The 19527-nt window shown below is 44.6% G+C and overlaps 3 protein-coding genes across 10 annotated transcripts in view; 1 reads left to right on the forward strand and 2 right to left on the reverse strand.

Annotated features, from left to right (window-relative positions):
* LOC123509712 (protein NipSnap-like) overlaps window positions 1-3156 on the reverse strand; it is a 25922-nt gene extending 22766 nt beyond the window's left edge. For all 4 annotated transcript variants that reach the window (XR_006676268.1, XM_045264220.1, XM_045264221.1 and 1 more), the window contains exons 1-2: window positions 3019-3156; window positions 1656-1835 (exon numbers count right to left, since the gene is read on the reverse strand). Coding sequence is in view for 3 of the 4 variants with exons in the window: in XM_045264220.1 (XP_045120155.1) it covers window positions 1656-1835; window positions 3019-3095 (257 nt within the window). In the remaining variant the exon portion in view is untranslated. The remainder of the gene's footprint in view (window positions 1-1655; window positions 1836-3018) is intronic.
* On the forward strand, window positions 3069-6157 carry LOC123509711. Of its 2 annotated transcripts, XM_045264218.1 has the most exons (6): window positions 3069-3203; window positions 3546-3731; window positions 3831-4023; window positions 4245-4409; window positions 4692-4862; window positions 5518-6157. In XM_045264218.1, exons 2-6 carry the CDS (start codon window positions 3550-3552, stop codon window positions 6130-6132), a joined length of 1326 nt encoding a protein of 441 aa, XP_045120153.1. In that variant the 5' UTR covers window positions 3069-3203; window positions 3546-3549; the 3' UTR covers window positions 6133-6157. The 2 variants fall into 2 exon arrangements, with proteins under 2 accessions (XP_045120153.1, XP_045120154.1); XM_045264219.1 differs by lacking the exon at window positions 3069-3203 and having other exon boundaries at window positions 3278-3731.
* Window positions 6158-6830: 673 nt separating this feature from the next.
* Window positions 6831-19527, reverse strand: part of LOC123509710 (SET domain-containing protein SmydA-8-like) — a 14085-nt gene continuing 1388 nt past the window's right edge. For 2 of the 4 annotated variants that reach the window (XM_045264215.1, XM_045264213.1), the window contains exons 2-6: window positions 9593-10482; window positions 9027-9462; window positions 8798-8893; window positions 8313-8503; window positions 6831-7810 (exon numbers count right to left, since the gene is read on the reverse strand). In XM_045264215.1, coding sequence (XP_045120150.1) covers window positions 7634-7810; window positions 8313-8503; window positions 8798-8893; window positions 9027-9462; window positions 9593-10429 — 1737 coding nt within the window. In that variant the 5' untranslated portion in view covers window positions 10430-10482 and the 3' untranslated portion in view covers window positions 6831-7633. Of the gene's footprint in view, window positions 7811-7862; window positions 8030-8312; window positions 8504-8797; window positions 8894-9026; window positions 9463-9592; window positions 10483-19527 lie in introns of those variants that run through there. The other 2 variants (XM_045264216.1, XM_045264217.1) reach the window with 2 other exon arrangements.

Below are 19527 nucleotides of genomic sequence, written 5' to 3' on the forward strand. Positions count from 1 at the left end.
CAGCTCAGAGCTCATAGACTGATCTTTGGGTAGGACTGAGAACACAATACACTCCACACACCAGGAAAGCGAGGCCCCAACCCCTCGAGTTACATCCCATATCTATTTACTGCTAGGTGAACAGGGGCTTAAGAGGCTTGCCCATTTGCCTCACCCCTTTCTGGGATTCAAACCTGGACCCTCTCAGTTGTGAGCTGAGTTAACCAGTACACTACGCGGTGTGTGCATGTATTTACCTATTTGTGATTTACAGAGCCCGAGCTTGGCTCTTTATGTCCTGTCTCTTTGTCCACATTTATCAAGTTTGTCCTTCATCTGATTGACACTTGCTGCACACACCACCTCTCTACTCAATTTGTTCCATTTGTCAATGCCATGATATGGGAAGCTATACTTCTTGTGTGTGTGTGTGTTTCACTGCTTGATCTGCTGCAGTCTCTGACGAGACAGCCAGACGTTACCCTACGGAACGAGCTCAGAGCTCATTATTTCCGATCTTCGGATAGGCCTGAGACCAGGCACACACCACACACCAGAACAACAAGGTCAAAACTCCTTGATTTACATCCCGTACCTACTCACTGCTAGGTGAACAAGGGCTACACGTGAAAGGAGACACACCCAAATATCTCCACCCGGCCGGGAATCGAACCCCGGTCCTCTGGCTTGTGAAGCCAACGCTCTAACCACTGAACTACCAGGCGCGCGCGTGTGTGTGTGTGTGTATTTACCTAGTTGTATTTACCTAGTTGTAGTTTTACAGGGCCTGAGCTTTATGCTCGTGTGGTCCCGTCTCCATATCTACACTTATCCAATTTTTCTTTAAAACTATGTACACTCTTTGCTGATACCACTTCCTCACTCAAACTGTTCCAAGTCTCAACACATCTTTATGGAAACTAAATTTTTAACATCTCTCAGACATCGTCCCTTCCTTAGTTTCTTACTATGCGATCTTGTGCTTCTAAAGTCATATTCTTCTCTCAGGATCAGTTTCTCATTATCCACTTCATCCATTCCGTTAATCAATTTATAAACTTGTATCAGATCCCCTCTCTCTCTTCTCTGCTCCAAGGTTGGTAGATCCATTGCCTTTAGTCTCTCCTCATATGCCATCCCTTTAAATTGTGTGTGTGTGTGTAATTCACCATGGTAGTCTGCTGGTCACCCAGCCAGCCTTCCCCATTACAGAGCAAGCTCAGAGCTCATAGACCGATCTTCGGGTAAGACTGAGACCACAACACATTGCACACACAAGGAAAGTGAGGCCACAACCCCTCAAGTTACATATCGTACCTATTTACTGCTAGGTGAACAGGGGTACACATTAAGAGGCTTGGCCATTTGCCTAGCCGCTTCCTGGGACTAGAACCCGGGGCTTCTCTATTGTGAGTCGAGCTTGCTAACCACTACATTACGCGATGTGTGTGTGTGTGCGTGCGAATCATAAAAGTAATGATCATGTGAATTTCTTTGTCATGGAATTTTTTTTATCTTAATGACAAATGCTGCTAAAAACTGTAGGCATGATATTATTTTTTCCTGCTGATCCATTCCCAATGGCTCTTCATCAAATAATTTCATGTTTTTTTTTTTTAGCAATCATATCATATCTGAGAAAAAACAAGGACAATTTTTGTTTTCCCAGTACTTACTAGTTCTTAAGGTATTCTTTGCTTGTGCCAGGCTTGATGTTGTGTGTCTGTAGCTCAAAGATGACCTCCTTGTCTGACAGCATACGAGAGTGGGACTCCTTGGTGGGCTCAATCTTCCTCACCAGCAGCTTGTTGAACCAGCCATCCTTCTGTTGGCTGCTGTGGGATGTTGACAGGCATCTGGGAGGGAGTGTCAAATGCTTTAGTGGAATGGGTAAATGCCTTTATTACTGTGAAATGTAAGGGTGTTTTACATGATGTTGCTGGTAGTATACTGAAATATATATTGCCTTTAATCTTCCCTACTTATTCCTTGATGTGCAAAAGCAAATCTGATAAAAATCAAGTGAATTTTGAAGCATCCAAGAGCAATGTTTATTAGATAATAGATTTGAGCTGTAACAAAAAAGATGGATGCTTTTTAAATGAAGGTACTGGTAGTACATGGGATAAGCATGGTACTATTAACTTACCATTTTTCTTAAATGTATAATAGCATTTCTGAAAGAGAAAAGATAATTTCTGGTGGTAGCAAGAGTTCTTGTCAGTAATATTTGTGTATCAAGGAGGGTGAGCGAGACAGTGAACAGTGAAAGACGTGTATGTATGCAATACAAATGTAATTGATTTGTTTGCTTTCAAGCAAATATGAAGAGGATTTCATGAAGAGAAACTAATCAATTGCTTTATTAAGATTCCAGCTTGTTATATTATGCCAGCATCCAGCATCACTTCTCCATCTCCTGTCACACCTTCCTCCTCACCTCCTCTGATCCACACAACTTAATCCTTCATTGATCCACACAGCATCACCTCCACTAATCAGCACAGCATCTAACCCTAAGATCCACCCAGCATCCACCTCTTTCTCATACGCATCCCAACTCCACTCAATATTCCCCAATTCTAATCCACTTAACCCTCTTACTATTCCACTCCACACAGCATCCAACTTCCACGCACATCCATCACATCCACACACATAGCAACAAGTGCCCTAACCTCACTCACATACAGAAAGACGCATCCACACGTCCCAGATCCACACACACTTCACCTAACCTTTCATCCATACAAACACCTTGACCCTTTAGACGAGATAAAGGACAGGGACACATGACCTTTTCGACCTCAGCGGCCTTGGCAGTGACCTTCAGTAACAAACATAAAGGGAAAAAAAAAGAAAAACACGCTTAGGGCAGACGACTACAGAACAGCTGATCGTAGTTACCAACGAAAATAAACAGAAAGGTGAAATTTGAGGAGGAAAACGGAAGAAACTAAGATGAGTTGGAGATTGAGAACAATATAGAAGGAGAGTGGCGGTCATCTGACGGCCGCTAATGAGCTACACGTGAGTTACCTTGAGGGCAGATGGTATAGAAGAGCCGGGGAGAGGAGGAAGGTTCTTGGTGACAACATTGCACCGGCAGCCATCATGGAGGGAATTGTGACATCACCGGCCTGACGTCACTCCCATAATGCCCTCCAGTGTGCGAGTTACTATGGTTACTGAGACGCAGCTCCACACAGGTAGTGTCCAGACAGGTAAAAGTGAGCCGATGTGTGTGGGTGGGTGGTTTTAAATGTATGGAGAGAGAGAGAGAGAGAGAGAGAGAGAGAGAGAGAAACCAATATTAGAAACGTCTGCTAGCTAGCTTCTCATCACGACTATTTTCAAAGGTAAAGAAATTATTAGTCGGGTTTTCACCGTGTATCTCCTGTCAATAATGCGGAAAGTTTGTTAATCTACCTCTAGAACTGCAAAAACACACTTAGAAATCCTGTGTCACTTCAACTATAGAGCCCTATGAATGTAAAGGAGGTGTGGCGCATAGGTTAATGTGGTCGAAAGTTATCATGTCCTATCTATCTAATTTCCCCTTGCAGAACAATGGCTAACATTAAGAAGAATGGCGTGAGGATACTGGTGGAGGAGAAGAGGAATGGCAATGACGTGAAGAGCAAAAACGACGAAGACGAGGGAAAGGACAATAAGAAGCATGACAATTTCTATATGCGTGTATATGATGATGCAGTGGCGAAGAAGACAGCCATCGACAACACTATCATTGAGTATTGACAGATGACTGGTCTTAGTTGCTTGTCTAGCTGCCATATACTAATTGGTTTCATTTTTTTTTCCAACCAGCCACGCTAATTTGTTATCTCCAGACAGACATGTGAGGTCGGTGATGGGCGTGTGGGCAGCCTGGCGCGGGTGATGGGTGGGCCAGGGCAGGGGGCAGCTTCCCACCACGCCGCCCACGCTTCAGCCCTTCAGACTATCCATCATCAGCGCCAGCACGCCCACAAGCGCTACTCCTCCCTCGTGAACGCCATCCTTTCCCACGAGAAGGATATCAAGGTAGATAGAATATAAATTGGAGTAGACTGATTGGTTGATGAGTGAAAATTAAGGTAAAGAAATTAAGGTCATAGGAGATAAAGGAAGGAATATAAAGATTAGAATGTTTGTAAGAGTAAAACCCCTCCTTAATGCAATCCTCACATTCTCTCCATGCAAAAGAAATGGTGAAAGACGAGGGAAGTCTCTCTCTCTCTGTAACTTGATCCTAACTTCGTCAGGCCCAGGAGGAGAGAAAGCGAGAAAGCGAGTTACTGCTGGAGCGGGAGGCTGCAGAGTGTGGTCTGCAACAGGAGGAGGTGGCCAGACTGCAGCGGCTGATTCACGCCACCAGCAGCATCACGGCCGCCACCACCGCCAAGGTCGCCACCTACTCCACGTACAAGGTGAGAAAAGGTCACATAATTACCTAGCACTCCACTGTTAGGAAGAAAAGTTAGGGTAGATGTTACTAATTATAGTTCAGTGTATCAGCAATGATAGAGAGGTAATTTATTATAAATTTAGTTATAAGTAACATATTAATTCGTTAGCCAGAGTACATTTCTTGGCAACATAATATATCTTTTCTTTCTACCTATGAATTAACGAAAATTCAATGAAGTATAGAAAAATCCTTAATTTCCTGAGACACGTTCTCTCTCTCTCTCTCTCTCTCTCTCTCTCAGGAGTACGTGGAGAGAAGCGTTGTTACCTTCGGGAGTGAGGCGGCTACCGTAGAGGGCGTGTGTGGCCGCTTCCGGGATCTGCTCACCCTCAGACTGCAACTGCTACTCAAGGTCAACCTCGCCTTCCGCCAGCTGCACCACGCCCGCCGGGAACTCCTCGTCTTTGTCCAAGTTAATTGCTGTCCTTCCTCGTATTCCTAAGCGTTTGGTTTCTCATCACTATTTTCTAGACTACAAATATGATTATTCGTGTTCGAGTATATATATATATATATATATATATATATATATATATATATATATATATATATATATATATATATATATATATATATATATATATATATATATATATATATATATATATATATATATATATATATATATATATATATATATATATATATATATTTTTCCATTCTTGCTCTGGTAGGTGTATAATAGTACGTTTATCCAGCGCCAGGGTTATGGAAGCACTCTTAAAACTCTCAGTAACTTTTCGAAATGTTTGAGTGTGGCCCACTTTAGTTTTCTTTAGACAAATAGTAGCAGAGAATGAAGTTTTTAGGGTAAACATGATGATTTTGCAGCTGAAGGGCATAGTTACTTCCTTACGTAACTTGAGTGGTACATAATGGTTTTTCAATGACGTTTAACTGCTGAAATGTATGATAAGGGAAATTGAGTAGAAAAGGCATCTTTTGTTAGATTTGACACATCTACTTTGTTTTTCAATGATGGGCTTATTTCTGTGACTTAATATGGTTTAAAGCATTTTTGAAGAAGTGTCGATTCACTTTACGTCGCCACACTTCTTTCCGTACAGAGCGAGAAGGAGCGGGAGGGAGAGGCACTGTTGAAGCTTTACCGAGAGCGTGCCGCCAGCTGGACCTCCTCCCGCAACTTGAGTGAGATGGAGGCCCGCCTTGCCGCTCTCCAGACCGCTTCCACGCACACGCACACACACCTCACGCGCGTGCGGCTGGCCCTCGTCAACATCTACAGCGTGGCGCGGGCGTACCAACACTCCCTTCCTCCCCTGGGACCCAAGGCAGCCACTGGAACCGTCTTGAAGAGACTGCATAACTTTCTATTAGACGCCATGACTGTTACCACCACCGCCCGAGCCGCCACACACCCTGCTTCCCTCAGACCCAGCGCCTCTAGCATACCCGCGGGGAGAGGCAGCGCACCCCCTAAAAAGGATGCTAAGGATTCTAAGGATACTCAAAGTGGAAAGACTGAAGCAGAGGAAGGGAAGGGCTCAGCAGGGCCCCGTAGAAGTAGTGGTAGGAGGCAAGGGAGGCTCACGCGAGAGGGAAGCAGAAAGACTATGAAGGTGGAGCCGCCAGGAGAGGGTGGGGACAAGAGCGAGGGGAGTGAGAAGGGACAGACGCCCAAGGGATCAGTGAGTGAGGGTGTGAATGTTGACAAGTCGTGAGAGAGAGAGAGAGAGAGAGAGAGAGAGAGAGAGAGAGAGAGAGAGAAATAAATATTACAACACACGAAGTACTTGTATTCTTATCAACACACCAGCAGCAGGAGTAGTAGTAGTAGTAGTAGTAGTAGTAGTAGTAGTAGCTGTTGTTGTTGTGGTAGTAAAAGAACCAGAAGCGTATAAATAAAACTTATAGATCAGTGGTTCCCAACCTTTTAGTGATCTAGTACCACTTGGAGGTCCTGTACAGTCGTGACCACCTGGTTCCAGAGAAACTCAATTCGATCAGATATTACTTTATTTACCATAATTTTACAAGTAGAACACACAAATGAACTAAAAAAAATTCAACTCAATGCGAGGGCTGCATCTGCTTCTTCTCCACCAGCTGGTCAATGCATGACTTTGCTCACAGCACATCGGAAATCATTTTATTTTATGTTAGTAGGCAGTAAACATTTTTGTGAAGTAAAAAATAACTAAAAATCGTTCATGACCCCGAAAGTGCTCGCGTACCACCTGGAAGGCCCTCGCGTACCACTAGTGGTACGCGTACCACAGGTTGGGAACCACTGAATATAGATACACCAGCATTACTTGATCACTACTACTATTACTACTTCTACTGCTACGTACTACTACTACTACTACTACTGCGCTATTCTCACCACTACGTTAATCAAGTATCCAAAACACGCAAATAGGATAGCCATTTATTAACCAGTGAGCAGTAAAGAAGATCGAACCCTGAAACAAAATAATAACTGTACCTACTCCATGGAGCATGGTGCAATACATACAAAGAAATAAAACAAGAGTTAATAATACAGACCTGTTGGCACACGGGACTAAATCTATAATCCTTTATCTGGAAACTCTAGCTTGCTTCATTACCGCCAAATTCTAAGCTAAGATAAAAGGCGGACGATGAACCAACTGTCCGTCCGCCAATATTAACAGGATCACAAAGCAGCTCCCGATTTTGTAGAAAGGGAAAATAAAAGTGAAACGAAGTTAAATGCTATTCGATCGTTAAATGAAAGGCAACTAGAGGAAAAATTAAAGCGAAAAAACTGTGATGAAAAGAATACTTGTGGAATCCACATGGAAAGAAATTAGAAAACCTGGAAGAACGAATGAATTGGGGTTGATCCAAAAGAAAAGATAAGAAACTATAAGTAACCAACAAGAGTACGTGAGTGAGAAAGTGAGTGCAATGTTACAGGTGAAAATTACTGAGCCTTGAAAAAAGCAAAAAAGATGCACAGAAAAATACTTACTAATGAATAATAATTTGTCTAGAACGAGCGCATGAGCAAATGAATGAATGAATCAGTGAATGATTGAATAAAAAAAAAAAACTACAAAAGATGGAAATAATATCAAGTTGCCAGATCGATTCATTTCAACCCAATGAAAAGTGAATGGACGACCTTTAACTATATTAATCTAACTTTTATTCTTTCTTTCTTTCCTCAGGAGTAAAGAAATTTATGTACTATCTTCAATGAGAGCCTTCCTTTCCCTCCTCCTCTTTCTTCACCTTCGCTTCCTTCTCTTCATTCTCTGCCTTTCCATTAGCTTGAAGTTCCTGCAGGAGACGAAGGACTTCCTGGGCGTGAGGGAGGCGAGGATCATACTGAAGAATGTTCTCGCTCTCCGTCGCCGCTGCCTTCAGTTTCTTGGGAAGGGAAAAAAGAAAGAAAAGAAAGGAAAATAAAGTTCTAACGGGTATCAACTAGAGAAGGGGAAAGAGGACAACTACAAGTCTAGAATGGAAATGGGAAAAGGAAAAAAATTGCAAAAAATGACTGGAAAATAACTAGCAAAAAATACTTACAAGAAAAACTTAGCAAGGAATGACAGTCATAAGCGAAATTTAGAAAGAATAAAATGAATACTTGTAAAAAAAAAATGGAAAGAAAAGGGAAAAGGGAAACAACCGAGAAAAAATAAATGGAAGTGAACTTAAAGAAAAAAAAATGGTAAAAGAATATGCCAAGTCCAATTCCTTCTATGCAGTGAACTTTACAAGCAAAACATAAACAAAGAAAACTTAGCAATAGATTGATAGCCAGACGGAAGCATGATTTATTGACCACACTATTACTATTACACACCATTACAACACTTACACATAAAATATTCAGGCAAGAGGCACCATAATAATCTACGGTCATTACCTGTATGAGGCTTAATTGACTTGGTGCACTTTCATCACATGTAATATCAAAGGCAGTAGAAGTAGAAGTAGAAGTAATAGTAGCAGTTGTTTCTTCAGTATCAGTGACAGATGAGATAGCAGAAAAATCAGCAGCAGTTTGTCTTCTCAGCAATTCAGCAGCTGCCCTCACCTGCTCCAGTAGTAACACACCTGGAGAGAGAGAGAGAGAGAGAGAGAGAGAGAGAGAGAGAGAGAGAGAGAGAGAGAGAGAGAGAGAGAGAGAGAGAGAGAGAGAGAGAGAGAGAGAGAGAGAGATTCACATATTCAGAAAAAAATATCAGCTCAGCTTTTGTTCAGTCGTCAAGTCACACCTGACTTAATGATCCCAACAGGTGGCCAGGTAAGTCTGCAACACGGGCGCCAGTCACCAGCTAAGGATCTCTAATTAACCTGGTTCCCCCTCTCCCCCCAAATACTCCATTAATTAAGGAAGAAAGTACGCACCCCTTAACCTGGAGAGGCCGGGCTCGAGGAGATCAGCGATATGCAGCAGGTCACCACACAGGTCAACCACGCGGCGGAGGTCAGCGCCGGACACATCTGACGTGGAGAAGAGAGCGGGGGTGTGCAGTATTCTGGTTGACGTGTTGTTATTCTTCTATACTCTAATGTTTGCTTGCATGATTCATGTGAACAACCTCTCTCTCTCTCTCTCTCTCTCTCTCTCTCTCACCGTGGAGCCGGCCCGCCATGATGGTCTCCACAAGGGAGTGCTTGGCGCCCACCGTTACGTAGTGGCACTCCCCCACCAGGCGGGTCATCTGGCAAACCACGGCTTGCAGCTCCTCCGCATCCCCCACGGCTCCCTTGGCCATGGTTGCCGCAGCGCGCACCATTGCCTCCACTGCAGCCGCTGCCACGTTCTCCCCGCAGCTTTCACACTGCCAGACTGTCTCGGCAGGGGATGAAGGAGGCAGCAGGACGCCACCCTGGCACTGGCGGCACCTGACTGAGCTGAGGTGGGAGCCCAGCTCGCGCGGATCGAGGCACCGCTCACAACGGCATGTGAACAGCTTGGAGGAGGCCAGGTAGGCAGCGCGCGCGCGGTTGCCCCACAGCACCGGCGTGTAGGTATTAGTGATGGCCTCGCCCTTAGGGATGTTCCGCGCCTGCAGGAAACCAGGGTCCCTTGTTGGTGTCTGGTATTAAACAATAAATCATGAATGTTGCATGGCTCTTCATTCCTCCCCTTGGTCACAACTTCGCTCTCCCGCCTTGTGGAGGCGAAGCAATACTCACAGCGCGCACCACCAGCGTGCCGCGGTGGAACCAGTGTTGCGTGTTGGCGCTGCAGTGGTGGTTCATGAGGGCGGCGAGGGGCAGTAGGGCTCTCCCGCCGTCCACGGCAAAAGCGTTGGTGTCAAACACGCCACAGATGTGCCGCACCACGCCCTCCTCCTCCTCCATGCCCAGCCGCCTCAGGCCCTCCATCACGCGTTTCTCCATGGCCTGCGCCACAACAGAACGCTGCCGCTTCTCTACATTGCTTTGCATCGCCTCTATGACGTGGCCAGCTTGCGGCGCCTCTTGGAGGAGCAACAGCGTCCTGGTGGTGGTCAGCAACTGGTTCAGTGGAAGCAGCTGGTCACGATCCTGCTGCAGGCCTAATCCAGCCAGCATGCCGCACTCCGACACGACGTGCAGCTCCCCGTCGCAAGGAGGGGAACACAGAGGGGCGCCGCATCCTTCACATCCTGACCAGTCTGCCTTGAGGGGCGCCAGGCAGGCCAGGCAGACCGGCTCGGGATGAGGTCGAGGGGTGAGTACTAGCGGCGGCTCACGAAATATATCCTCCCCTGCAGCGATGTCCCGCGACGCTACCAGGTGGCGGCCCTCCTCCGGGGACCATAGCAGCTGTACAGGGGGTGCTGACGCCCCAGAGTCAGGAGCCTGGGATGGGGCGGGGCGGCAATGCACGCCTTCACTCCTGCCGCGACAGTCTTCCCTCTCTAGGCGCCCGATAAATGTGTCGTTCTTCTGCATTGCCTTGTGCCGCCAGGCAGGATTGCCCGCTGCCAGTGAGGACAGGTACTCCTCCAGGGTGGCCAAACGCCGCCGTCGCTGTGCTTCCGCCATGACACCGTCTTGCTGCTGCTGCCCAGGTGACGCGACGACCACTACTGCGGGACCTGAGAGTGCGAGTGGCTCGCGTCACCACCACCACCACCACCACCACATAGCCACAACAGCAACACTGAAGCGCGCGCGCGCACACACACACACACACACACACACACACAGACACACGTCGATGGTGGCATACGTATATAAGTTTTTTTCTACCTGTGCCGAAGCTAAATACAGGTGAAAAGAAACTCACCTGGTGGGAGTGTGGCGTCAGGAGTGCCAGGTGTGCAGAAGGAGGAGGAGGAGGAGGAGGAGGAGGAAAGGATAGCGATAAAAGGGCAGATAGAGACGGGGAAATTTTCTTTAGTATATAATTAATTTCTCTCTCTCTCTCTCTCTCTCTCTCTCTCTCTCTCTCTCTCTCTCTCTCTCCCCTTTTCTCAACGACTTATATGACAAGAGATAACCATACATGACGTCGAGAGAGAGAGAGAGAGAGAGAGAGAGAGAGAGAGAGAGAGAGAGAGAGAGAGAGAGAGAGAGAGAGAGAGAGAGAGAGAGGAGAATTTATATATATTTTAATAATAATTTCTACCTCTCCTCTTCCATCTTCCATTTTTACGCTGTCTACTGTTTATTTCCATCTTTCTTGTCCTCTACTCCGCATCTCTTTCTCTCTTCTTTTACCTGTTAATTCTATCTTTTCTCTTTCATTCCCTTCTACATTATCTATACTTCTCTCTTAATTTTTTTTCCTTTTCCTTTTATTCTTCCTTCATTCCTCCTCTTTCTCTTCTTCTTTCTTCGATTTACTTCTATTTCTTCTCTTCTTTTCCTTAATTTTCCTTATTCTTCTATTCCTTTTCTATTTCCTTTATCCTTATCATTTCTCTCTCCTCTCCTTTCTCTGTCTTTCCATTTCCCTCTCTCCCTTCTCTTCTTGTTTTCTCTTACCAATATATTTCGAGTCCCTCTCTTTCTTCTTTATTCCATTTCTACTCCCCCTTTTCCCTGCCATCTCTCTCCTCTCCTTTATTCTCTTCCATTTCCTCCTACATTTTCGTTTCAAGTTCTTTCAATATTCCTTCTCCTCTTTCTTCTGATTCACGCTTTATCTCCCATCAATTCCTCTCTTCTCCTAACTTACCCCATTTTCCACCTATCCTCTCTTTCTTGCTTCCCTATTCCTACATTTCTCCCTCGCTGTCATATTCCTCTTTCCTCTTCCTAACCTTTTTCCCTTTCCCCTTCCCCTCCTCCCCTCTCCCCTCATTCCCTAACCTTTCGGAGCTTTAGCAGTCTGGCAAGCGACAGGGCATGACCACCACCACCACTACCACCAACACCACCAACACCACCGCCATCACCGCCGCCGCCGCCACCACCACCACCACAACTAAGAGCCCAGGTTTCATCTCAAAGGTGATTAAGAGGCTGTCATTTTATATTGGGAACGGCCTTGTGATTGTCGTCGAGGACTCGAGATACTGTTGTTGTTGTTGTTGTTGTTGTTGGTGGTGGTGGTGGTTATTGTTGTTTTTGTTGTATTTGTTGTGGTTTTCAGGTTTACTGGGTTGTTTACTACATTCATTCTCAGCTCTCAAGTTTCTCTCTCTCTCTCTCTCTCTCTCTCTCTCTCTCTCTCTCTCTCTCTCTCTCTCTCTGAGCGTGGTTGGCTAAGATAATCAAAGTAGTTTCTCAAGCAATTTCTCTCTGATCGTTTAGAAAATAACTCCTTAATCTGTAGCACATGTTTCTCTCTCTCTCTCTCTCTCTCTCTCTCTCTCTCTCTCTCTCTCTGTGTGTGTGTGTGTGTGTGTGTGTGTGTGTGTGTGTGTGTGTGTGTGTGTGTGTGTGTGTGTGTGTGTGTGTGTGCGCACCCCCCCTACCCGCAAGGATGCTTTTAACTCAGAAATGGTCTAGATTCATCATGGGGAAACTCTCTTTCTCTCTCTCTCTCTCTCTCTCTCTCTCTCTCTCTCTCTCTCTCTCTCTCTCTCTCTCTCTCTCTCTCTCTCTCTCTCTCTCTCTCTCTCTCTCTCTCTCTCTCTCTCTCTCTCTCTCTCTCTCTCTCTGTAACTATTGTCGTATCTCATATCACATTTCCTTCCTTTCTATTTACCATGCCATTCCTGTCTGTCTTTGTGTCTGCGTCTCTCTTGTTGCTGTCACACTTTACCTTTAAATCTGTCCTTACTATTTACCATATTTCATCTTATCCTCGTGAGTGCGTGTATGTTTGTGTGTGCGTGTGAATGTGTGCGTCTGTCAGTGTGTGTATATTTATATCCACACGAGAGGCAGAATTAGCACTAGGAGTCAACACGCTCGGGAACAAAACGGGTCCACAAACACTACGTAGATTCCTTTCCTGAAACGTGGACACCGTCATCTGTTACTGGGCGGGGAGGTGACAGGTGCGTGCGTGAGTGTGTGTGTGTGTGTGTGGGTGTGTCTCATAGTACGTGCTCTGGCCTTTAATACCTGCGTGTAGCTTTTGAAGTGGTGCGTTTGGCTTCTAACACGGCTTATTTACGTGTTGTGTTGAGGTCATGGTATTATGTTTATGTCAAAGTTACGATTCTGTGGTCAATAAACTTCAGTGAATGTGTGTGTGTGTGTGTGTGTGTGTGTGTGTGTGTGTGTGTGTGTGTGTGTGTGTTATTGTTTGTGGGACAGGAGGGAGTGATGAGTGAAGGAGAAAATAAAGGATGGATAGACAAGTATGTAAAGAAAAAGGAAGGAAGGAAGGAAGGAAGGAAGAGAAGAAGGAAAAGGAAAAAAAAAAAGAAGAGACGCAGAAAAACAAGTAAGTAAACAAGGAAGGAAGGAGAGACAAAGGAAAACAAGCCAGCGAATAAGAAAGAGGGAGAGAAAGAAGGGAGAGATTGAAAAAAAAGGGAGGAGAGTGACTGGGTTCAAGCATGAGGAAGTAAAAGGAACACGACAAGTAAGAAAATATCCTAATATGAGAGAGGAGGAGAAGGAGGAGGAGGAGGAGGAGGAGGAGGAGGAGGAGGAGGAGGAGGAGGAGGAGGAGGAGGAGGAAAAATAGAAACGCAGGAAGTAAGGAGATTAATTTGCTAGAAGAAACAGGTTCCAAGATGAGAGAGAGAGAGAGAGAGAGAGAGAGAGAGAGAGAGAGAGAGAGAGAGAGCACATACGGTACGCACGCAAAGATTGAAAGAAAACATTGGTATAGGTCACAAAAGGAAAAGTAAATAGATAAGAGAAGTAACCAATGAGAAAAAAAGGGCGTAGCTGCCAACAGCCAATCAGGTGCAGGTTCACGTCTCCAGTGAACTCATGGTAAATAAACACACCAAGAAAGAAAACGAGACAGAAAATGTAAATATCTATACTATTAATACTACTCCTACTCATACTACTATCCCTTCTACTACTATTACTACTGCTACTAGTGCTACTACTACTACTACTACTACTTCTACTATTACTACTACTACTACTACTACTACTACACTACCACTACTACCACTACTACCACCACCACCACTACCACCACTATTACTGCTGTTACCACCACCACCACCACCACCACCACCACCACCACCACCACCACCACCACCACCGCCACCACCACCACCATTACCACCACCACCACCACCATTACCACCACCATTAACGCTGTTACCACCACCACCACTGCCACCACCATCATCACCACCACCACCACCACCACCACCACCACCACCACCACCATCACCACCGCCACCACCACCACCACCATCCCATTAACGCCGCTGGCACCACCACCACCACCACCACCACCACCACCACCACCACCACCACCACCATTACCACCACCTAACGCTGCCACCACCACCACCACCACCACCACCACCACCACCACCACCACCACCACCAATCCCACCACCATTAACACTGCTGCTGCCGCCACCACCACCACCACCACCACCACCACCACCACTGGTGGTGGTGGTGGTGGTGGTGGTGGTGGTGGTGCTGCTGCCACCACTACTACTACTACTACTACTATTACTACTACTACCACTACTCCTATTATTAATGCTGTTGCTGCTGCTGCTGCTGCTGCTACTACTACTACTACAATTACTAGTCTTTTCCTTTCTCCATTCCTTCTCTCCTTCTCTTTCTGCTTCTTTTCCTTCTTCTTCTACTACTGCTACTATTACAACAACGACAACAACAAAATCAACAACACCACCAACATAAAAACAACTGCTACACCACCACCACCACTACTAACTGCTGGCGCATTTTGGCACGCACACACACACACACACACACACACACACACACACACACACACACACACACACACACACACACACACACACCTTATGCCTCGTCTTATTTTCTGCATGAGAAGTTGCCAAAGATAATGCCCCGTTAATGAAGATACTGGTGATGGTGATGATAGTGGTGGTGATGATGATGATGGGTGCTTGACTCACTCAAAACAAAACAAACAAAGGAAAGATAAGAGAGGGAGGGGAAAAAATAAAGGCTCCAGGATTTACAAGGTTGGAAAAGGATGATGGTAGGTGATGATGGTGATGATGATATGTGGTGGTGATGATGATGATGATGAAGAGGATGAAGGTAAGTTTCGAAAGATCAGCAAGTGTTTCGTGTAAATGATTTGGCCTTTTTCACTCTCCTTATTTTCTTGTAATTTAGTAAAAAAAAAAAAAAAAAATAATGGCTTGATCTTCGCTATTTTTTCTGTAAATTCAAAGAAAATGATAGAAAAGTTTAAATGCTATTATTCTTTATAGTGTTCATTCCTATATATATTTCTGGGATATTTGAGAAGCACGTAGCGAAATATTAAACACTAAACTAATACATTTTACACTAATGATATTCTCAACAACCTTTCGTTTTCCCCCTTTTCTTCTCCCCTCTTCCATTTCCGCCCCTGTTCCTTACTTGTGTTCCTTCTCTCCCTGTCTGTCTCATCTATCAATTACTCCCTTCACTCTCCCTCCCCCCAATCCCTCACTCTCTCACTCTTCGTTCAGCTTAAAATAACATAACAAAACGGAACAGATGAGGCATTATACATTAACTCCTAATTAAAACAGACAGGTACACTCATTAATTACAAAGACACTAATGACACCTGACGGACGAGTATAATTCATCCTAACACGTGTTCAGGTCTAAAAAATCAATTGGTATAGGCGCAAAATTTTCACCCATTAAACCGTAATAAAAAAGAAAAAGAGAGAAAAAAAAAACAATAAGGCTAACTGAATGTGAAAGGTAAATAGATAATGAAAGTGAAGTGTTCTCCTGCAAGGCAGAGGTGATGGTGACACGTAACATGACTGAACATGATTGAACATGATCCCTATAGACATGACATACGAAGGAAAGGAAATGAATAAGAGAAAAGAAAGGCAAAAAGAAAAAAAAAATAGGAATAAATGAGATACAGAATGATATGAGGAGAGAGAGAGAGAGAGAGAGAGAGAGAGAGAGAGAGAGAGAGAGAGAGAGAGAGAGAGAGAGAGAGAGAATGGGAGCGGAGAGACCTGTCTGTCCTTGTCAGTGTTATATAGATACCAAGCTGGTGTGTGTGTGTGTGTGTGTGTGTGTGTGTGTGTGTGTGTGTGTGTGTGTGTGTGTGTGTGTGTGTGTGTGTGTGTGTGTGTGTGTGTGTGTGTGTGTGTGTGTGTGTGTGTGTGTGTGTGTGTGTGTAACGTGAAACCTGCACATGTGTCACCAAGTTTCACGGATTATTTATATTTATGTCCACACACGTACAAAAATACATGTACATAGAGGTGTGTGTGTGTGTGTGTGTGTGTGTGTGTGTGTGTGTGTGTGTGTGTGTGTGTGTGTGTGTGTGTGTGTGTGTGTCTAAAGGTAGGAATGGAGGTAAGTGTAGGCATGTGTATGTATATCTATGTATTTATGTATTTTTCTATGTAAAAGGGGAGAACTGCTGGAATGCGTATGAAATGTGTAAATAAACTTAATATTTTATGAATCCTTTGAATATGTATGGTTTTTTTTTGTGTGTGTCAAATTTATGTGCCTGTGTACGTGAGAATATTTACAGAGTCAGAGAGAGAGAGAGAGAGAGAGAGAGAGAGAGAGAGAGAGAGAGAGAGAGAGAGAGAGAGAGAGAGAGAGAGAGAGAGAGAGAGAGAGAGAGAGAGAGAGAGAGAGAGAGAGAGAGAGAGAGAGAGAGAGTAAACAAGATTTCAAAACCTTTACTGTGTGTATGTGTAAGTGACAGGAGATGTGGGGTAGTGAAGCTGTGTGGTTGAATGCGTGCTTGCCTGCGTGTGTGCGTTGCGTGCGTGCGTGCGTGCGTGCATGTGTGGGCAGGGTGTGTGGCTCTATTGGCACTCAAAAAGTCACACACACTCCCCGGGGGGCTGGCGGTCCGAGACAGATGGGTTGGTGGGGGGGTGGGGCTGGAGCGCAGGGTGGGGCAGGGGTGTCGGGCGAGGTTGGCAATTATCCAGGGTGGGGGAGGTAGAGGGAGGGGGGTGAGGGCCTGGAGGGGCTGTGGTGGTGGTGGTAGGGGTGCGGGATAGTGAGGTGTGGTGTGTGTCACGTTTGATCCACTACAGGCACTTGAGATGAGGTCCACTGCTGCCCCAACAACAGACCCAACCAACCCTAACACAACCCATCAACACTAACAAGCTACACTTACCTACATCCTTCCACACACCAATCAACCCTCCTCATCAGAACGCATCCCAATTAACCCGTCTCTTCACCGCAACACATCCACTCATCGTTCCTTCCCAAGCGACTTCCACACCCCACTGAACTCGATCATTGTACCCTAAAGCCCTACTAAAATCGTCAGAAAATAGATCTTTCACTTGTTTCTGATTGGGGCAGAGAAAACCTGGTTTTGTTCAATGCCTCAAAAACTCAATTTCTACAACTATCTACTCGACATAACCTTCCAGACAACTATCCTCTCTTCTTCAATAACACTCAACTTCCCCTCTCCTCTACATTAAACACACTCGGTCTATCCTTCACTAAAAATCTAAACTGGAAATTTCACATCTCTACTCTTGCTAAATCAGCTTCCAAGAAGTTAGGTGTCCTATGGCGTCTTCGTCCATTTTTCTCTCCTCCCAGCTGCTTGCTCTGTACAAGGGCCTTATCCGCCCGTGTATGGAGTATGGCTCTCATGTCTGGGGATCCACACACAGCTTTACTAAACAAGGTGGAATCTAAAGCTTTTCGTCTTATCAACTCTTCTCCTCTAACTGACTGTCTTGATTCTTTAAGTCACCGCCGCAATGTTGCATCTTTATCTGTCTTCTACCGCTGTTTTCATGCTGTCTGCTCTTCTGAACTTGCTAACTGCATGCCTTCCCCTCCTGCGGCCTCGCTGCACAAGACTCTCTACTTCTTCTCATCCCTATTCTGTCCATCTTCCTAATGCAAGAGTTAACCAGTATCTTCACTCCTTCATTCCCTACACTGGTAAACTCTGGAACTCTCTACCTGTGTCTGTATTTCCACCTGCCTATGACTTAAACTCTTTCAAAAGAGGAGTGTCAAGACACCTCTTACGTTAACTGGACCCTCCTTTTAGATTTTTTTTGTTTTTTCTCTTTCTCCTTTCTTCTTAACAGGGCCTGGCAACCAGCGGGATTTTTTTTTTCCAACACTTTGTTTGCCCTTGGCCAGTGCCCTTGTAATGTAAAAAAAAAAAATAAAAAAAAAAATAAGCCATCAGGTCTACAAGAGGCAGTCACTGTATGAAACTCGCCTTCCTATTTCCACCTATTAAACATGTCCATTAATTTGTCTAATCTCCTAATGACTCGGTGCTAAGAACCTGATTACTTAGTCTAACTTCAGCGCATTAATTATGGTTCTAACCTGATTACTGATACTGAACATTTTGCTTACGTCAGCCTTGTTTAATCCTCTATACCACTTAAAAGACCTTTCTGCCCTGACACAACCCACTCCTGCTCCTCCATACACTCCAACACATCCACTCTGCTCCACCTAGTGACCTCCCACACATCCTAATACAGTCCCCTCCTCTCAGGTTCGGTCAGGTTTAACTAGTGACCTCTCATGACCCGGCAGCACTTACGTCAAACAGACTGATTCTTACGCTGGCTTAAAAATGTTTGTTTATTTATTATCTACTTTATGTGTGGGCTAATAATTTCACATATACAGTAAAATAAGAGAGTAGTTTGTCATCTTTAGGAAAAATACTAAGAAAAATACTTATTCAGAAGCAGAGAGTAAAATTAAAGTTATTTTCGTAAGGTGGTATTTTTTTTCTTCATGGCGAAAGACTAATGTGACAATATTTTTTTTCCTGATTCGTTGATTTACTTCCTCTTTAAAATAGATAATATTTTTTTGCATAGCTTATTTATATACTCACACTTAACTTCTCTCAAACGCAGTATACCTTAAATAAATAAAAAAAAAACCCCTCTAAAATGCCTTAATTATGTAGATATACAAACAATATGTACAAACAAAAACTCTCTCTCTCTCTTTCACACACACACACACACACAACATACTCTGAATTTTTGTATCTACTTTTTTTACTCGTGGCAACATTAACTTTTTTGTCTCTTCATGCCACGGCAGCGAGGCGATACCGGACAAGGCCATTTATCAGGCCGGCTCACTGAAAAACTGACTGACTAACTGACTGATCTCCAGCTGACACACGCACACGCATACTTGTTTCTCTCCTCCCTTCTCTACCTATACCCATAATTTAAAGATAATTTCACTTAAACAATGCCTACTATTTTAACATGCAAGGCGTCTTTGAGTACTGACATATTTGAGAGAGAGAGAGAGAGAGAGAGAGAGAGAGAGAGAGAGAGAGAGAGAGAGAGAGAGAGAGAGAGAGAGGGAAAGGTGTTAATCAATCCAGGTGTGGCCTCGTAACCTGCCAAGTCTCAGGTGTTTCATCTCCATACACGTCATTGAAGAAAGATAAAATCGCATTTATTTAAAAAAATGACTCAATAATCTACCCTAACGTCACTTGAAAGCAAACTTAAACTCACGTAACGCAATATAAGGTAGTCTTGAGTAACCTAACCTAAATCAATCTGAATTAACCT

Source organism: Portunus trituberculatus, chromosome 27 (genome assembly GCF_017591435.1).
Source record: "Portunus trituberculatus isolate SZX2019 chromosome 27, ASM1759143v1, whole genome shotgun sequence".
NCBI lineage: Eukaryota > Metazoa > Arthropoda > Malacostraca > Decapoda > Portunidae > Portunus > Portunus trituberculatus.

Coding starts and splice junctions, on each gene's coding strand:
- LOC123509711 (XM_045264218.1), top strand. CDS start 3,550: ATGGCTAACATTAAGAAGAATGGCGTGAGGATACTGGTGGAGGAGAAG. Junction 4,024..4,244: donor CCCACGAGAAGGATATCAAG/GTAGATAGAATA, acceptor TAACTTCGTCAG/GCCCAGGAGGAGAGAAAGCG. Junction 4,863..5,517: donor AACTCCTCGTCTTTGTCCAA/GTTAATTGCTGT, acceptor CTTTCCGTACAG/AGCGAGAAGGAGCGGGAGGG.